This window comes from Rhinolophus ferrumequinum, chromosome 15 (genome assembly GCF_004115265.2).
Source record: "Rhinolophus ferrumequinum isolate MPI-CBG mRhiFer1 chromosome 15, mRhiFer1_v1.p, whole genome shotgun sequence".
In the NCBI taxonomy this organism is placed as follows: Eukaryota; Metazoa; Chordata; class Mammalia; order Chiroptera; family Rhinolophidae; genus Rhinolophus; species Rhinolophus ferrumequinum.
Genome location: NC_046298.1, coordinates 44771423 through 44791558, shown reverse-complemented (window position 1 = coordinate 44791558; position 20136 = coordinate 44771423). Strand labels below are relative to the sequence as shown.

The 20136-nt window shown below is 51.8% G+C and overlaps 1 protein-coding gene across 3 annotated transcripts; it reads right to left on the bottom strand.

Annotated features, from left to right (window-relative positions):
• On the bottom strand, positions 1-20126 carry CPT1C (carnitine palmitoyltransferase 1C). Of its 3 annotated transcripts, none has more exons than XM_033128145.1 (20): positions 17591-20126; positions 17043-17117; positions 16770-16924; positions 12841-12980; positions 11454-11625; positions 10989-11090; positions 10762-10899; positions 6512-6589; positions 6188-6295; positions 5995-6079; positions 5492-5687; positions 5166-5348; positions 4359-4464; positions 3142-3258; positions 2626-2790; positions 2256-2390; positions 1501-1653; positions 952-1065; positions 721-813; positions 1-469 (listed from the first exon to the last, which is right to left on the bottom strand). In XM_033128145.1, exons 3-20 carry the CDS (start codon positions 16908-16910, stop codon positions 287-289), a joined length of 2409 nt encoding a protein of 802 aa, XP_032984036.1. In that variant the 5' UTR covers positions 16911-16924; positions 17043-17117; positions 17591-20126; the 3' UTR covers positions 1-286. The 3 variants fall into 3 exon arrangements, with proteins under 3 accessions (XP_032984036.1, XP_032984037.1, XP_032984038.1); XM_033128146.1 differs by having other exon boundaries at positions 287-469; positions 17056-17117; XM_033128147.1 differs by lacking the exon at positions 17043-17117 and having other exon boundaries at positions 287-469.
• Positions 20127-20136: the final 10 nt, after the last annotated feature.

Sequence of the window (20136 nt, the reverse complement as noted above, 5' to 3'; positions counted from 1 at the left end):
TTCACTCTATCAACAGTACCACTTTAATCAGACTAGATGAACAAGAAGTGCCAAGCGCACTGGAGGTAACTGGGAATTTCTGGTTGGGCTTGGGGATGGATAGGACCTTCTCTCCTTCCCCACCCCTGCCCAGCCCAGGAGCACAGCAATACCACATACTCAGTTCACACATCTTTATTGGACCAGATGTGGGATTTCCAAACCCAAACAGGCTGCCTCTGTACCAGCCCAGCCTTAGAGACCCTCTCACTAGTTCCTGGGGAGACCAGCTCCCCAATGGAAGGGGTCAAAAGTTGGTGGGTGTCGTGGACGTCCTGGAGCCCCCAGTGTGGCAAGGGAGAGAGTTAACCCTGTGCCCGGAGTCCTCCCCTAGCTCTCTGCACCCTCGCTTAAGATGCTGCCCCTCCTGGAACAGGGAGGCCACGTCCAACAGTGCTGCCTCAATGTGCTGCCCCAGTCGGTGGGAGTCCTGGAAGGAGAAATGGCTCACATCCAGGGGATGCTGGGAGAGGGGCTCCTGCGGGCTGAGAAACAAGAGTGCTGGCGTCCCTGACTCCTGGGTCTGAGGGAGGAGGGCGCTGGGGAGCTGGACTCGGGGGCTGTGGGGCAGGAGGGGGCTGGGTCTGGACTCTTAGGTTGTAGGAGAGGAGGGAGCCAGAAAGGAGCTAGGAGTCCAGACTCTTGGGTCATGACGAAGGAGGGGGCGGGGGTGTATCTCACCGTTTTTGTGCTTGATTTTTTGTTGGAAATGTGGAAGGTGATTGTGTCATTCCCCATGAAGATGTAGGAAACACCATAACCATGGTCACTGACCTGGAAAGGGACAGAGTGAGGGGAACAAAAGAGTACCAGGTCCCCTCCTCCCCCACTGCACAGGCATGTAGACCTCAGCCCCCTCCTCTCTCAGGGCCCAGAGTCCAGAAAGCTGGGTTCTGGCCCAGTCCCACTCACAGGCCCGAATCCACCACCAGAGGAAACGTAGTCGGGGTGATTGTGAACGTCAAACAGGTGGACCTGTTGAACAGGGATCTGGCTGGTGGCCAGCTGCCACTGTTCCGAGTGAACCTAAGGGACAGGAGATGGTCAGGTCACGTGTGCAATAAAGACAGACCCGCAGGTCCGCGCCCCCTTGGCTCCACTCCACTCCACACAGCCCTGGTCCTTTCTGACCTCCTCCCCTGGCTGCCCATTTCCCCTAAATCTGCCCTAGTCGGCAGTTCTGCCCTTCCCCTCCCTGACCACACTTGGCTCTGCTCCACTTGACCACGCCCCCCACCTCTCATGACCCCACCCTTCTCTCTGATTAGCCCCTCCCATTTCTTTCCACGACACCCCTCTTCCCTTCTCTCTGCCCTCTTCTTTTCTCTCTTGCCCCCCCAATCCCTAACTCTCTCCTCTGCTGACACCTCCTTTTTCCAACATCATCCTCCTTGCCCTCAAGTGCCTACCATCCCCCATGGCTCCCTACTTCCCTTTCTAACCCTTTCCCTGCACCCCAACCTGGTCCAAGAAGGGAGACTGCAGGTGGAGGAATTGCGACATGATGTAGAGTGCAAAGAGGTGGCGGTCGACCCCCTGTCCACTCATCGCTGCCTTCAGAAGAGCCTGGTGCTTATCCACCGCCAAGCGGAACAGGGTGAGGCACTGTGGGTCCTGGAGTCCCCGGGGAAGGTCACACAGGTCATGGAAAAACAGGAAGTGGGCTTACTGCTGGGGCCTGGCACACCCCTGGCCTCAACCCAACCTGCAACATCCCTGCAAGGCAGAGGTAGCAACTCTGTTTTACAGAGGAGAAACAGGCTCAGAGAGGGGAAGTCACTTGCCCAGGGGCACATAGCAAGGCAGACCAGAATCAGATGGGTTTCCAGGTCTGTCTGACTCTGCTGAAACTCCTTCCATGGAACCACACAGGTAGAGGGGAGAGAGAACAGAGGTGCCCGGGGGATTCTGAGCAGAGAGGTTATAGAGGGAACATGAGGAATGACATAGAGGCTCAGTAATCAAAGAGAGCTACATTGTGCAGCCAGGGCTCCCTCTTGTGTGCTCCCCCAGTGCCCTGTGTGAGCCCCATTATCATACTATGCTGAACTATCTGTCTCCCCGCATCACTGAGCTCCTCGAGGTCAGAGACCTGGTTCCTGCCTGTTCCTAGTGCCCATCATGGGTCTGGCCCTCAGAAGGCGCCCCATAAATGTCTGCAAACGTATCAGTGAGGGCGTGGAAATGACAGAAGCCTCAGTGAGGCCCACACCCACTGTCTTCTCCTTGTCATCCATGGCTCTCACAAAGTTGCAGGCCTCCCTCGTGCAAGACCGCACCGTCTCCGTCCGGCCTTCCAAGAACAAGCGGGTCATAGTTGACTCATAAGTCAGGCAGAATTGACCCCTGTCCTGGGGGACAAAGAGAAGAGGAGCCTGTCAGCTGGGCTCAGAAGTCTTCACAGACTTGACCCACCTCTGGACCCTCAGCTTTCTCCCCCTCAGGAATATGTGGCTGGGAGAGAGAAATAAAGGTGGGAGACCTACAGTGGCCAAGAAGAGTTATGAACGGGGCTGATGCGGCAGGTCTTGGGGGGCCAGGGAACCGAGGTCCTGAGAGGGGCTGGGGTCGCGGAACCCAACTGACCCGGAAGTGGGCCAGTTGCAAGGCCATCTGGATGAAGCTGTCTGAAGAGAGGTGGCAGCGTTTGATGAAGCTCTTGCCAAAGTGGGAGAAGGGGAAGACGTGGCAGTCGATGTCTCCAGATAAGGTCTTGGCTCCCCTCAGGGCCAGAGAGATTAATAGATGCATCTGCCAGAGAAGAAGGGAGGAAGGAGTAGCTGGGGTTAGAGCTGGGAATGGGACGGGAGGTGGAGATGGGGGTGGAGTTCGGGTTGGGGTTTCAGATAGGTTTGGTGTTGGAGACGGGACGGAATTAGGGTCTGGTGATGGTGCTGGGATAGAGACGAGTTTTGGGTGGAGACGGAGCCGCGGTTTGAGCTGGGGTAGAACTGCACTGAGGTTGGAGATGAGCAAGGCACTGGTGATGGGCTTAGGGTTAGAGGAGGGACTGGGAATGGGGCGACTGGCGGCGGCGATAAGTTTAGAGTCAAAGCCAGGAATTTGGGGACTTGGAGGAGAGGCCCAGAAACCCAGCCTCACCTTGTCTGGAAGGTCCCAGTGCAGCCGCTGGGGCTGGGGCAGTGAGGGGTCAGGACGGCCCTTGCAGTGGCCATCTGCTGAGTAGCCCAGCTGAAAGCATTCTGTGGCCAGAGTGAACTGTGTACAAATGGAGGCTGTCAGAGTCCCTTCTTCCCTGTGGTCCAAGGGCCATCTAAGCAGGGACCTCTTTTATCAGTCCCTTCTCGGGGTGGAGGGAAGTCCCTGAGAAGCAGAAACCCCTGATGTTCACAGGTGGGTTCTCAGGTTCAAGTTCATCCAGAGCAGGACTGATATTGATACTCAACTGGTGCTTCCTGACCCTGTACTGCCGACAGGTAGATAAAGAGCCAGCAGCATTCAGACTGATCGAATGGGCCCACACCCTGCTTTGTTATTATTCTTAAATATTTTAAATATTGCTAAATATTTCAACCAGCCCTGATTGAGTACCAACTACCCTCTCGCCTTGCATTTCTCTTTATCTCACTCTACGTGACATCTCTTCATTCTAAGTTGATATGAAGAGATATGTTGACATGAGGCGTCTGAAGGATCTGAGGTTGAATTGAATTGAGAGCTTCGTTTACCGATATAATCAAAGGGGAAAAAATTCCCATTTTACAAACAAGAAACAGGCACAGAAGAGACAATGCTGACCGGGGCTGTCCTTGAGGTCTGGAAGGGGCCTCCCTTCCCCTCACACATGCTGGATCCCCACGCTGGGCCCCATCCAAACACTGGGAACCCAATGGGATGGGATGCAGACACCACCCCCTATGATTTAGGGACTAAGTAAAATAGAGATGCGAAGGTTCTCCAACCTTTCCCCTGATGAAGGGGGAAACTGAGGCTCAGAGGAGGGGAGTAACTTGCCCAAGGTCCCACAGCCAGCCAGAGCTAGAAGATGGTTCCAATTCAGTGTGACATGATTGAAAGGCTTCACATTCTGGTCTCAGAGCATTCGCAATTCATCTTTTTCCTCCGCAACTCCTGGCTCTGTGACACTGGGCAAATCACCTCCCTTCTCTGAGCCCCAATTGCTCATTCATCAAAGGAAAGTCATAACCCCAGACTCCCTTCTTTGCTGGGTGGCCCTACTCTGGTCTCTGACTGTCTCTGAGCCTCCGTTTTTCCTCTGATCCCAAGGCCCCGAAAAGGAAGGTCTTTGGAAATGGGGGTGGCAGTCCCCAAGGCAGGGGGTGGGCTGGCTGCCCTACCTCCCACATATGTCCTGAGATGGGGCAGTCGGCCCATGAATGCTCCACGCTGAGGCCCAGCTTCCCATTGGAGAAGACGATGAGGGTGAAGGATTTGTCAAACCAGCTGTAGGGGGAGAGTTCAGAGTGGTCACCATAGAGCGGGGGCCAAGGGAAAGTTGGGGTGTTCTCTGTAGGACTTACGGGGGTTTCAGGGTGGGGAGATTTTTCTGGGAATTAGGGCTGGTATGGGGATCTCTAAGAGGGTGGGGTCTCTAGCAGGTGGTTCTGGACGGCCTCTGAGACGCATCTAAGCTTTGGAGAGCTGAGGGTATTGAAAGAACATGCCGAGAAAGGTTCAAGGCTTACCAGGTGCTGGGAGGTTAGAGGGACTGTCCCAGGGGGCTCAGAAATCAGCGTACTGCCTGGTGGGCATCTAGGAAGTTGTCTGAGGATCTCTAGGTCTAGGGGTCCCAGGACTGGGGTCCTGGATTTAGGGTGCTGCCATTAAGTCTGAGGATTCTACAGTTCTGCGTGAGGTCCCCCCACACTTGGGGTTCTGGATCTGGGAGTCCCTGGATCTAAGGGTCCTCGTCTGAGATTTGGGGTCCCAGGGTCTGCGGTCCTGGGCCTAGGGGTTCTCTGGATTAGAGGTCCCCAGGTCTCGAGGCATTGGGTCTGGGGTCCTCAGATCAAGGGGGCCCCTGGATCTGGAGACACCCGGGTCTGGGGTCCAGGGTCTGCCTCTCTAGTGCCCAGAGTCTTACCTCTGGATACTGGGTTCTGGTCGCAGGTTGGGGTGGAGTCCAAGTCCCCAGGCTGACTCACCGGTCATGGCCCCTGCCGGCCAGCAGAGCATGGGCGTAGGCATCCAAGGAAGCTGTGGGGTCCTCCCTGGTGAGCCCCTTGGGCTCAGAGTCCAGTGATACAAAGAAAGCAGCCCCTTCCACTGCCTCCAAGGCATCCTCCGCCTGGGTCTTCAGGGACCTCCGCACTTGGGCCCACATGTCCCTGTTGGGGGACATGCCTGAGCCTTCCATCCTGCCTAGGATGGCCCTCCACCCTGCCCAGCCTCCACGAGGCCCCCAACTCTGCCCTTCTGCAACTTCTGGACGTGGGCTGGGCCTCTGAACACCCCGACCTCCCACCCTTACCTGGGAGCGGCGGTCAGTGCCGCCAGATGCTCCTCGTGGGGGCAGGCAGGTGAGGGGTCGTCTAGGATTCGCTGGAACTGCTGCTCCAGGGCGCGTGGGGAAAGCAGGCCACTTTGCGAGTGGGTCCCTACGCGGAAAAATCGGCCCCGGTGGAAGACGGCCACGTGTCGGCTGTCACGGAGGTGGCGAATGTGGTCTAGGGTGGCGTGGGCAGAAACGTGGAGGACAGGAAGGTCAGAAACATTATAAGAAGAATAGCGACCACTTATTAGGCACTTCCTACGTGGCTTACACTGTTCTAAGCACTCATTTAATCCTCACCACCCTATGTACCCTTATTATCCCATTTTAGAGATGGGGAAACGGGCTCAGAGAGGGTAATAATTTGCTCAAGGTCACACACCTAGGGAGCGATGGAGCTGGGATAGGCTGGCTCCAGAGAACATGCTCTTAGCCCCTACACCGTTCCTCCTCTGTCAGCGAGGAAGGGAGAGGGGTCTCACCTTTCGGGACCCCAGGAATGCGCGTGGTGTTGAATATCTTCTCATACTGCGCAGAGCATAAGGGCCGCATTCCCATCAGCAAAGTCTGCAGGAGATCATGGGCTCGTGAACTGGCCTCCCCTACCCCGGGTACCCGGCCACAGGACCACAGCCTCTGTCCCCAGCCCCCAGCCCCCAGGGGTAGCCCTCTCACCGGCAGGATCTCCTGGCGGTTCAAGCGGAGACGGTAGAGGAGGAGGGCGTGGACGGCGTTTCCCGCACGAGCGGCCTGCACCGGCGTGGGCGTGACGTACAGGAAGTCCTGGGGGCCAGCAGAGGGCACAGCAAAACGCCTGGGGTCAGGTTTGCCCCTGTGTGGGCACTGACACCAAACACTGGTACCAACCCCAAAAGAGGGATGGTGAATTCCAGACTGTGATTTGGGTCACCCACATTCTTCCCAGACACCCCAATCTTAGACCAAGGAATTATAAACCCCACCCCGTTCCAGCTCCTAACCCTCTTCTCCCCTTCTCACCATCATATAATAGTTGCTATTCACCATCAGAGAGTTCCGGGAGCGCAGGTACACAAATTCTTCCCACCAGTCACTGACCTGGGAGTACAGCAGAAAGACACACAGCTGGGGCGCTGAGGCCAAGGTGGGGGGGTGGGGGAAAGTGGGAAGTTCGAGCCCTTCAAGACTTTGCTATGTCCAACAGGGAGGGTGGAGCTCAGTGAAGGAGGTCATCATGATCAGTAACCACCAATAACCTAGAAATCCATCAGTGGGGGATCACTTAGCTAAACCATGCTCCACTCATGCTATGGAATACTACACAGCTGTCAAAAACAACAAGGTACATCCATAATATATTACTACCAGAGTGAGCACCAAGATATACTGCCAAGTGAAAGGCTGGGTGCACAACAAGATATGTCTATCGATCCCACCTGAGTTTTAAAAAAACACTACCAAGATCCAAGTGTCCATCAACAGATAAATAGACAATCTGTGGCCTATCCATACAGTGGAATGTTACCGTAAAAAGGAATGAGGTTCTGGTATGGGCTACAACATGAATGAGCCCTGAAAACATTATGCAAAGGGAAATGAGTCAGACACGAAAGGACAAATAGTGTGTGATTCCACTTACATGAAAAATCTGAAACAGGCAAATTCATAGATACAGAATGGAGATATTTTGCCTAAAGGGTACGGAGTTTCTGTTTGGGATGATGGAAAAGTTCTGGAAATAGTGGTCATGATTACACAACATTGTCAATATACTTAATACCACCAAATTGTACATTTAAAAAGTTAAATTTTGGGGCGGCCCGATGGCTCAGTTGGTAAGAGCGCGAGCTCTCAACAGCAAGGTTGCCGGTTCAATTCCTGCATGGGATGGTGGGCTGCACCCCCAGCAACTAAAGATTGAAAACGGCAACTGGACCTGGAGCTGAGCTGCGCCCTCCACAACTAGATTAAAGGACAACAACTTGAAGTTGATGAGGGGCCCTGGAGAAACACACTGCCTCCCAATATTCCCCAATAAATTTTTTTTAAAAGGTAAATTTTATATTATGTATATTTTATCACAATAAAAATTATACTTATGTATATTTTACATATCACACATGTTTTCTATATTATATAATATATGACTATTTTATATTAAAATTATATGTATTGTATATAAATAAAATTTATTTTATAGCTATATCCCCCATTAGAAATATATGTATATATACACTCAGAAAAGACCCTGACCAAAGTGTTTTTCACAGGCAATGGACAAGAATTACCGGGAGGTGGTCAGAGGGAACTTGAATATTTTCTAGATGTTTTCCTTTCTTTGGTCATAGAATCTATGAAGACATACATGTTTGCTTGATCTTGAAGTCAATGGCATCTTACACTTCCTTATACTTAGGCAGGATGTAGTTGTCCTTCTCTGGGAATGTGAAACATCTTCTGGAAAAATCCGGAAGTTTCCAGCAAATGCTAGAAAAGTTCTATACCTTGATATAGGCTGCAATTATATGGTCATACGCATACATAAAATTTCACCAAGCTGTACACTTAAGATTTGTGCATTTTACCATATGTGTAACATTGTAACACTATATGTACAACAACCTACAACTTTTTTTTTAAAAGAAAGCATTAAAGTTTGCTAAAGGATGTCTATGGCTCAGAAGAAAATCCTGGAGATAACCGAGCAAGATTTTAACCATCAGAAACCATATGGGGGTGGTTGAGGGGAGGAATGAATCAGACCTGGTGATATCCAAAGCAAAATCAAATTAGGCTGGTTTTACTAAAAGCCATGATAGCGCACTGTGATGCATGGCTTTAGTTATATTATAGGATCTTTCACGAAGCGCTACATCTCAAGGTTCTTGACAACACAGAGAATAAAGCTGTGGGGAAACTGGGACAATATGGACAAATCTGAATCAAGAGGCAAGTGAGACAAATTGGGATTCTAAATGTGAAAGTCTTAGGGGGTGCCTTGGCCAATTTATTATATTGACAGCTTCCATTTAAAAGTTTGCTCAGGAGTGGTCTTTGATACAAATCTATGTCTAAATAAGTCTAGATGAGCTCTTTTCATATACAGTTGATTCTCTTTACAGTAGTTCTGTTCTACAAAGTCGCTGTGAACACTGAATTAGTGAAGACTGAACCACTGCTCCTGGGGAAATACATGATCAGATTCCTGCAAACCTCTGGTCCCCACATTTTCTCCAATCAATCAATACATAAACTAGCTTCGTGTGCATTTCTGCTTAAAGATACCTTATTTAATATATATTGTTGATTCATTCATACTGAAGTCATGGCCAACAACTCATGCCTGAAGGAAGTTCATCTAACGTGTATTTTCTCCACAAAGCACATTGCAGCCTTCTGATGCTTAGGAATGCTTAGGAATGCTAGCCAGCACTTCAGCACGACACTTGAGGTCCATTATCAACAGCGAAACCACCAACAAAACACATAAAAATGCAAACAACGTGAAACTACATAGATCACAAAAAGGACATGTGTTTACAGTGTGAGAGCTGCATTGTACATTAGATGATGGTGTATGTTGTAATTAGAGGTACGGTGAAATACATCCATGGTGTGTGTGTGTGTGTGTGTGTGTGTGTGTGTGTGTGTGTGTGTTTTTATTTAATTTTTAGAGCAGAATCTGATTGAAGAGCATGAAGGAAAAAAAACGTAAAAACTAAGGCCTGGCTTCCATTCTACCTCTCCAGACACAACTTAGTGCCCTCCATCATGCTTGTCTGACTTCCATGCTGCTACCCCTTGGGGGTCTGTCCAGACCCTCTTCCCTTTTCACTCTGTATTCTTGCTTCCGATATCTCATCCAAGTCTAATGTTTCAATTTTCTTCTAAAGCTGAGGGTCCCAGTTTGCAGTCACAACCCGGCCTCTTTCTTGAGCCCTCTCACCTGGTCTCTGGGGTGTCTCCCCTGGACCCTCCAGGTCAGTCTCCACGGAGACTGCCTCCACAGAGCTCAGTGTCCTGACACCAAAGCTGTTCCCCTTCTTCTCATGTAAGGGAGAGCCACACAGCTCCCCCCACCCATCGCCAGGTGAGACCATGGGTGCCCTCTTTGCCATCTTCCTCCTCTTCCTCCTCTCCTTTTGACAGCACGGCAGTTCCCAGCCCCACCCTCCTGACCCCGGGGGCTCTCTGCCTGTCCCCTCTGTGGCACAGTCGCCTCTCAGGCCTTGTCCTCTCCCTCTAAACCCTCACCCCAGCCTCCCAGCCTCCAGCGTCTCCTCTCCCTTCCAGACTTTCCCCTCTCCCCTGCTGAGAATCTCCCCCTGGCTCCTGAGCACGGCCAAGACAAAGTCCAGGGTCCTCAGCCGGAGTCCCGGCCTCTCCCCACCACTCCGCCATCACCTCTCATGACCACCACCTTTGAGTTTCCTCGTTGTAACCAGAGTAAAGTCTCCTTGCCCCCAGCCCACGCCCTACAACTTTCCTACTTCCTCACCTTTGCTCAGCTGTTCCTTCCTATCAACCTGACAGGTTCAAATTCTCTCCAAACCTCAAGACTCAGACCTAACACCTTCTCCTCCTGGAACCGTGATCCTCTCATCCAGCTGTGGCCTCCTCTGACTCCCCCGCCCACCCAGATACTTACATCATCCCATCTGTCTCTTCATTGCTACCTCCACCTTCACAAGCTACCTGAGGCTAATACGGCTTCCTATAGGATGGGAGCCCGATAAGCCCTGATTTGGGGGAATCGCTGACTCGCTCCATGCCTCAGTTTCCCAAGGAGCTCTCCTGAACGAAGAATAGAAGCCCATTTAGGGAAGGTGTGTCCTTGAGCAGAGGGTGGAGGGAAAGAACTACTTTGGGGGCGGGGCTTAGAGTGTTGCCAGGATAGGGGCTACATGTTGGATAGGGTCCTGGAATTCTGGTTCAAATACTGGCGGAGCTCCAGATGTGGGCGGGTCCTGGAGGCGGAGCTTAGGTTGGAGAGCCAGTTTCAGAACGTTGGAGCATGGAGGGCGGGGCTCAAAGTGTTGGCACACGATAGACGGGGTTCAGAATATTGGAAAGTAGAGAGGAGCTCGAAATATCAGAGCATCTGGGGCTGGGTTTAAATTATTGAAGCGTGGGGGCAGGGTTGAGATTGAGTGTCTCGGACCTCCAATCGCCGCAGGGTCTAGGGGTTGTGGGCGGGGCGTGGAGCGGGGCGTATAACGCAGGGTTAGGAGGGTGGGCTCAGAACCTTTGCCTTGCGATGGGGGACTCACGTAATTGGACGCCCACCAGGATTTGAGCCACAGGTACCACTGCAGTAGTGACGCCTGCAGCCTCAGGAATTCCTGCGCTAGGATAGCGGTATAGTCGAAGTCCTCGTCCGAGAGGACAGGACGGACAGACTCCAGGTACTGAGGGGACAAGGCGGAAAAGAGGGTAGGTCACGTCCCCCGCCCACCCCCGCCTGCTTCTCCTCCCCATCCCCCGGTACAAGGCCCACCTTGCGCACGGTGTCCTGCACAGAGGGCACGGGCTGGCGCGGCAGGGAGCGCTGGTAACTGAAGAGCATTGGGTGGCGGCCGGAGAAGATGCGGACCAGGGCCTGGAGAGAAGCGAAAATTAGTGGGTCATTAAACCTTTCAGCGGGGCCAGGGATGGGGTGGGGTGTATGTGACAACCCACAGAGAGAATGGGAGAGAAACCCAAAGAAAGGGGGACAGACATCCAGAGAGGGGGGGCCAGAACCTAAAGATAGAGGGGGAAAAAGGCCCAGAGAGAGGGAGACAGAGACCTATAGAGAGTAGAACAGATACCCGGGTTTGGGGAATGGAGACGCACAGAAGGGGGGCAGAGACCTAAAAATAGAGGGGACAGAGATCCAGAGAGAATGGGACAGAGACCCAGAGAGAAGGGGACAGAGAAGTGGGCTCCTGGAGGCCGGAGCAGGGCTCTGCCCCTCACATACCAGCCACGTCTTGGTGAGTGAGGACATGGCTCCGTGGGGTTCCAGGAGCCAGCCATGGTAGGACAGAAGCAGCCTCAGAGCCACGTGAAGTGTGAAGATCAGGGCTCCCCATAGACACGAAGCAAACAGCGCAGCAGCCAGGACCCCCCGAAGCCTGTGGTGCTGTCCTCCCCTGAGGGGAGAGAAAGAGAGGATGGGCCTGGGTCTCCTAGCTTCAGAATCGCCGTCTTCCAGCCCCATCCAGCCCCTGCCCTCCCTGATATTCTCTGACTCTGGTGTTTTGGCTGTTGGAGGTTTATCTTGTAGAATCAGAGTCAGAGAAGTCCAGTTTCCTAATTTGTAAAGTAGGTGTGATCTTCTCTTGGCACCTACTCCGCCCAAGATTGTGGGGACACCAATCTTTTAGAATCATTTCCCATGGAAATTGGTAGGTGCTTAACAGGTGGTATTTCTACTGAAGGGACACTTTTCCCTCCCAGATATCGAATTATGCTTTAAGGGAGTGGTTCTCAAAGATTAGCCCCTGGACCAGCAACATCAGCACCACCGGGAGCTTGCTGGAAATGCAAATTCCTAGGCCCCACCCAGACCTACTACTAGAACAGAATCTCTTGGGGTGGGGCCCAGCAATTGGTGTATTAACAAGTCTGCCAGGTGGTTCAAATACAAACTAAAGTTTAGGAAACTGGTCTAAAGTTACAGTAAATCAACATGTTTGCAAAGTTGGAATAGACATGGGAGCAAATCCCACCTGGAGGTCTTGGGGTGAGTCACTTCCTTTCTATGGACTGGGTAAATCTAGTCTTCCTGGAAGTTTCTACCTCTGATCTGAGATCTGCCCTTTGGGGCTGTCTGCACAAAATCTGCCTTCTTCCCCAGGGGGACTAACAGAACCTGCCACTTCACCGGCATCTGGTTGCCAAACCTTTCCCCAAAATGACTGCAACAACTATAACATTACAAGTTTTTATTTAATAACTTCCTGGCATTGTAGTGAATATTCCACATGCATGATTTTGTTTAATTCTTCCAACTATTCTAAGAAGCATTATCCCCATTTTACAGATGAAGACCCTGACACCAAGAATGGTGATCTCTCACCTAAGAGTACACATCTGGGGACTAACAGAGTTCATACTTTCATTAGTATAGACAACTATACCTGGACATTTTCTAGTTTCTTTCTTAGCAAGAAGCAGCCAGGATGGAAAATGTGCAGAGAGAAGAGAGGAAATCACCTCCTTTTTATTGACACTGCACCTTTATTAATCTGTCCCAAGGTAAGTCTCAGAGTTTTTCTTTAGCAGGCACACCACACTGATACAGAAGCTTACTGGGTGCAGGAAAAGGGATTAGCGAGGTTACTTGGCTAAAGTGGGGAGCTCACCAGTCTGGCAGCAACTCTTTGATTTTCTCCATCAGTCCTAGGGAAGGGTCCAGCTGGAGGAACCAGGCGAGCTGGATTGCACTGAAGAGGAAGAGCCAGCTGAGGGGGCTGGCGGGGAACATACCAGTGAGAAAGTCGTTCTGTAGGCAAAAAAAGCGCATCCATCCAATCAGTTATCCTGTCCTCTAAGCACCACTCTTAGATATTGATTGAGCATCCAGTGTGTGCTGGGCCCTGAGCTGGGTGCTCAAGACCCAGTGGGGAACAGACTGATTTAGGTTCTGCCCTCAGGGCGGTCAGTCTGGAATGAATGATAATGGCAGTAGGATAAGCACAGGAGCCCTGTGGTGGCAGGTTGCTCAGCCCAAGGGAGTCAGGGAAGACTTCCTGGAGGAGGTTACTCTCAGGCAGCACCTTAAGGCAAAATGAGCCCCCAGGTACAGTAGGGTCTGGAGCTCAGTAGGCCTTCTAGAACTACCTGGCCATGTAATGAGTGAGGGGTGAATGAAAGTGCTGAGTTACTAACCAGATTCCTAGGAAAGGGTGATCTAGATAACTAACACTTAATGAGCACTGACTATACACCAGGCATTTACAAGGCTTAACTCTTTAAATCCACGCCACAACCCTGTGAAGTAGATAGTAAGATGATCGCATTTTATTAGGTTGGTGCAAAAGTAATTGCGGTTTTTGCAATTGTTTTTAACCTTTTAAACAGCAACTACTTTTGCACCAGCCTAATACAAATGAAAATCCTCAGCTTCAAGGTCACACAGAGAGCATTGCTAAGACAGGATAAGAGCTACAGTTGGTGGGGCAGCACTAACCAGGCTCAAGAAACCACTTTGTCTCTTCTTCCCACATTTAAGGAACAAGAAGGCCTCAGAGATCAGGGTTTAGAACCTGGGCTCAAATCTCTGTCACTGACTAGCTGAGTGACCACAAGCATGTGACTCCACCTCTCTGTGTCCTCATCTGTAGAACTTGGCTCAAAGGGCTGTCTATCACAAGAGCTGTATGAGAAAACGTCATTCCACAAATGCTTATTGCAATCCTATAGCAGTGACAGGACAGCTAGATTACTGCTCTTCTGGGGAACGGAAACAACACCTGTATAAGTCAAGGATTTAGTGTAGCGTATCAGATGGAGCTAGGTGCTATGGAGAAAAACAAAGCCTAGAAGAGGCCTGGAGAAGCGGCTGGATTACATAGCTCAGAACCAGCCACACAGTAGGTGCTCAGTAACCGTTATTACAGTGATCCTTTCTATTGCTACTCTACTTTTCCTTGGGGATTTTACTTGACAATCTTCCTTTGGCTTGGCAGGAAAAGGTTATAGGAGAATGTGGTTATTTTTTTGTTTCATTTTTCTTTTTAAAAAGAACTTGTCAGTTCTATCTGGCACTCTGGACTGCAATAGAACAGAGGCTTCATAATAGCAGGGAATATCTTCATGGCACTTTGAACTCATCTAAGACCACACAGCCAGCAAGTGGTGGAGCTAGGATTTGAACCCAGGTCCCCTGGCTCCAGGGTCCACTAGCAACCACTCACACCATCCAGATGCCTTGGGACCCTAATGCAACAGGATGTCCTACAAAGTACTATCTTCTGGGGTCTGCTGTGTCTCCAAATTTCATATTCATTTGGAAACCATTTCAGGGGACACTCTGACTTCCTGCTGATGAACGTCCCACTGAGCGATGGATATCATGCCACATGCTTGGCCCAAGTGACCCACCCATTAAACATCATTCACAACAGCCCTATGGCATAGGTTCTGGGACCACATTCTAGAAAAGCAGCCCAGTATAGCTCCCAGATAGTGGGCATCTGCATGGGATCAGAACCAGACTCCTAATTCTAGCTCTGCCTCGAGTTCTACATCTTAACAGCCGTGAGACCTTGGGAAAAAGTGAAAGCACCTCTTTGGGCTGCTGTTTCTTTATCTGTAAAATGGAGCTAACAACAGGTCTGCCTTAGAAGGCCCTCAAGAGCAATAGATTTAAAGGGATTGGTTAGTGTATAGTCCTGGACAGACTACTACCCAATGTGATTTTAGAAATGAGGAAGCAGAAGCCCAGAGAAGCTACTAACATGCTGTAGGTCACACAGCACCTACGTGGCACATAAAATAAGAATGGCAATGCTAGAGTCATCACTCCTATGAGCCAGGCCTTCTGCTAAGACAACTAATACTTCCAACAATCCCTTGAGGCAGGGACTTTCAAGGTTTCCATTTTATAAATGAAGACACTGAGGCTTGGCAATTGGTCTATGGAATCGCAGCTCTGGTGATGGGGAGAGCACAGCCCTCACCCTGGTACCAAGTTCCAGCAGCTATGGCTTCAGGGTGGCTCATGGGGTCCCAAGGTAAAAGAGGAAAGACATGAGAGCTCCAAGTGACCTTCAGGGAGAGAAGTGGCTGTGTGCTAGAAAGGGAAGAGTGTCCATCATTACAATTATCATTTAATACTAATGTGAGCATCTGGTGAGGGCCATTGCCATAGGGGACATCTGACTCTGGAAAGGGCTTGAGGTCTTGACTCTTATGCAGGGGTGACTGTCAAAATATTCAACAATGCAATTCCAGTAAAAATCCATCTATAAGCATAGAAATCAGAACAATGATTGCCTTACAGTGAGGGTGAGGTGGGGGATGTTGACTGGAAAGGGGCTCGAAGGAACATTCTAGAATGGTGGCAATGCTGTCTTGATGGGGAGTTGGTTATATAGGTATTGTGAAAATTCAATTTACTTAAAAAAACTGTACATTTTTCTATATGTAATTTTCTCTTAGTTTAAACATGTATGTATGCATACATATATGCTTATTTTTCTTCTCTATTGTCTTCCACTCCAACTAAATGGAGAGCTCCATGAGGGCAGGATTCCTTCTGTCTTGCTCCCTGCCGTGTCCTTAATGCCCCAAACAGTGCTAGACCCTGAACAAATGCTCCACAGACAATTGCTGAATGAATGAAAAACAATATTATCAAAAGCTAACACTTACTCAGCATTTGCCATGGGTCAGGCATTTCGCTCAGTGTTTTCATGTAAGAATTCATTTAATCCTTGTGACTGTCCTGTGAGGAAGGGGCCAGCATTATCCCTGTTTAACACGTGGGGAAACTAAGGAGCACTTGCCCAAGGCCACACAATTAGTAGTGGCAGAGCCAGGATTCAAACTCAGTCCTGGCTGACCCCACAGGTGTTTAAGACCTGTGTTGACAGACAGAGGATGTGACCAGCAGGGAGACTCTGTAAGTAGATGGTGCCAGAGTTCTAGAACCAGGGACTGTGGGGCAGACACGGGTTCTGGTTATATGGAGGGCATGGGTATTTTAGAGCCAGGGCAAGGAGAAGTTGGGCTTTTCCAGAGCTGGGGCAGCAGGGTTTATGGGGATTGAGAAGTGCAGGTTACAGATATTAGAGGTTCACAACTCGGAACTGAGGGGCTTTCAGGATTGTGGATTGGGCTACCCAATATCTTGATCAGGTCTTGGGGTTCTAGAAAGGGGAGCACCTAGTTGACACTTGATCTTAGCCAAAAGGCCGAGAAGCGATAGAGGAGCACCTAGTTTAGAGCCTGGAGATGAAAGGGAAAGATGAGATGTGCATCACGGGAAGGGGACTGAGTTCTAAAAATTGGGGTGAAAGTTGTGTTTGGGGATGTGGGGAAGGTGGGGGTCCAGGAAATGGGTACAAGAGGTAAATAGGGGTTCCTAGTAGGTGAGGTTGAGGATCCCAGAAGTCAGCTACAAACCAGGAAATAGCTTTAGGGGTCTTATTAGTGGACATCAGAAATCCCAGACAGGGGTGATATGGTCCCAGAAGTGGGACCACGAGGATGCTGGAAGTGGGCCTCAGGCATCCCGGAAGCAGGTAATTGGATTCCTAGAAGGAAACCAAGCTGCACCCCTCCTCACCCAGAAACGCGAGAGATGCCTTTTCCAAGAGCGCAGTCCGGACAGGTAGATCTCCTGCAACACCGGGGCACTGAACTCCACTTCCGCCCGGTCGGAGGTCAGTGAGGGTAGGAAGCCTACAGCCTGGTGTGCTTCAGCCATGTCGCGTCAGACCCCTGGGAGCAGAACAGAGGGTCACTCTCCGGGTCCCCAGCCCCCAGTTCCCTCAGACCCAGGAGTCCAGGTCCTCAGCCTCTCCTCCCGCTGACCCAAGAATACAGGATGCCAGGTCACCCTTCCTAAGCACCTGGGGGATCTTGAGGGTCCCAGCTGAGACTCCGTTGTTGGGGAGACGTCAATTGGGGATCTCTGTGAAAACAGAGAGGCGGGAAGCATATCTCCCCCTTTGGCGGCTCTGCCGATGACGTGGTGCCAGAGCAGTGCTCACAATATAGGACTTTTAAGATTCAGGGGTGGAGGAAGGAAACGTCCAGGGTGAGTTGAGGGGTCTCGATAAAAAAATATTAGTCCTAGACCTATTTGAAACGAACACCTGCCGGACGTCCACCCGATTTCCGCTTCCCATTCCTAGGCGGGGGTGGGGTGGGGACTGTCTATACATTCATCCTCTGTGGGGTGGCCCAGCGTCCCCTCCCCCCGCCCCTGGGGCTAGAGACGATGGGAGACGGAACATCCTACTGCGCATGTCTCGCAGCCAGGGATGCTGAGGCTGTGAGCCCAACATGCGTCCAGGACAAGTGATGGAGAGGCTCGCATGCCCAACCCAAGACACAGGCCTCCAGCCCCCGCAGCAGTTGGGACCCCTCCGGGCCGGTACTTACGCTGAATCGGGGGTGTGCCGATCAGATCCTGGGGACCAAGCCTGAGTACACCTTCCCAAACCCCGATTTAGAGCGCCAGCCCGTCTCCCACTTGCATACGACCAATCCCAGAGCGACGAGTCCACGACTCGATCCACGGGCCTTCGTAACTCCTGGCCACCCCGGATTATCCAACATCCAGGAACCTGGATTCCTGTCTTGCGTGTGCCTCGCGGGGTATTCAAGTCCCTGGTTTTATTTCTGCTCCCTGCGAATCCCCGCCTCCTTCAAATCCCCGCCCCCTTCGAATCCCAGCGTCCAATCCCTATCCTTGTTTCTCTACCCCGCTTGATTCTCCATTTGGCCTCCCGCGTTCTACACAGAAATCTCCCCCTTCGAATCCTACATTCTTGGGCTCCCAATTCCTCTGTTTCTCAAAGAGCTCGCTCCTTTATCTGCAAGGAACGAAGCTCAGCTTGAAACTCACAGCCTACCTCTGGGTACACGTAAAGTGACGCACGTGGAATATTGAGCCGGAGCGAATCTCAGCCCTACCACCACCAAGGGGAGGGAGAAGGGCTGTTTTGGGGTCGGGTTGGTGTACCAAAACCACCCACAGAACGTGCAGCTGCATGGATTGAGTTGGCGTGAAGGAGCTACAGCAGATTGGATTCAAGCTAGACAGTCAGAGGGACTTCCGTGAGGGAAAATGTGCATGGATAAAAGGGAAGAATACAATAGTGACCGGGCTCAGATCGGGAGGCCGGAATGAGACTGAAACACCGAACAATTTCATTCGGCTCTGGACGTTAATGTCCGTGGTGGCTCAGGTGTGCCCCTAGGTTCAGCTCAGTCACGCGGAGGGGAACGGGAGAAGTTAGGGAAAAAGAAACGCGGTCGTGACCCCAATATACAGATGGGTAAACTGAGGCCAGGGGCAGCAGAGACGTTCCAGATGTCACCCAGCAAGCTGATCACTGCGCTGGCCTTCTTGCTACAGGTCGGGTACTGGAGGCAACGCAACAGCGCTGGGACCTCTCGCCGTGGTGGCGTCCATAACTGTGGGGGGTCCTGGGGCTCGCTGCCAACCTTCCCTGAGAGCTCCTTGGTGGAGGCTGAGTGGAGCCAGTATGGTCTCTGGCAGGTGGTGTCTGGTATGTGCCCAGGGAACAGAATTGCCCGCAGTGCTGTAATAACCTGGCGCCCGAGATCAAACAGAAGCTACTCATGAAACGGGGCTCGGTGGGGTAGGGGAACCTAGAATTCCAAGAACCAAGACGGGTGCGCGCGCTTAGATGGCCTTCCCATTCCCTCAGCGGAAAACCCTGGCCCAGAGAGCGCACCCCAAGTGCATTCTCCGCCTCACCACGTCCCTGTCTGCCACCAGCCTCACCTGACCCCAGAAATTCGGGTTACCCCAGAACAGACAGGAGCAACAGCAGGAGGGTGTAGGCAGTCACTGCAGGGTGGAAAACCGGTGGGCAAGCAGCCTTTGGGGTGTGGCCCCAGCCCCTTCCAGGGGCTAGATAAAGCTCTCCCAGAGCCCGCTTTAGCTCAAAGAATCAGGGCTAGTCCCCACCTCCCAAGTGGGGGAAAATAGGCCAGAGTCTACCACACCACCCAGGGCAGGATTAGAACTCAGATCCCCATATCCTGCACTGCACTTAGGGATCCCTCACAGGTGTAAGGGTCAAACTGCACCGCTGCACCCTCCCCCCATACCCCCAAGGAGGTACCACCCTTTTAAGGTAGAGAGATAAGGGGTGGGGCAGCTGACACCTGCTAGTGGTGACTCAGAGGGCTTCCAAGAAAGGAGTGGGAGAGGGGAAGCTCTGTGCTCTCCTGTAGTTGCCATCTCACCTATCAAACACCAGCACAGCCAGGCAACTTTCAGAGGGGGCTGGGCAATGAGGGGCACATGCAGACAAGGCCACCTGGGGATGGGGACAAAGGGAGTCTGGGCTCCAGCTGCACTGAAGCAGGTGTAGCAAGGGCTGTGGGAAAACACGATGTGTTGAGTGATCCAGGTTGTGTGGACAGTGTCCTGGTTGGTGGACCAAGGGCTCTGTGGACAAGGCCATGGGAAAGGGCAGATGGGTGAAGATGCCACGCCTGCAGCAGAAGCTGGACGGACAGCCCCTGGAAGGTTACTGAGGCCTCGTCCATCTCTGTTGCTGAGATGGGACCCCCCACACAAACACTGATTCCCATCCCCAAGCTCCAAGTCAGGCTGGGGGAGGAAGCGGACACAACCCCCCACAAGGAATTCTATTCCCCAAGGCAACCCCGCCATGACTCAGTTTCCCCAGCTGCAGAAAGTCACTGCCGGTTAGCCTTGGCCTGACCTTGGAGGGTCCTGGACAGCAAAAAATGAGAGAACAATGTATCAGGGGAGGCGGGGAAAGTTTTCTGGGAAACTTCAGCGCCCAGCTGTGCTAGAAACCTCTACCCTACCCCAGCCTGGCAGGGCTGCTGGTAACAGAACCATATAATGGAGCCTCAGGGGGCAAGAGAGGGGAATAGGGGAACAGCTGACCCCTAAGAGAAGGCTGTGGAGGTGGGGTGGA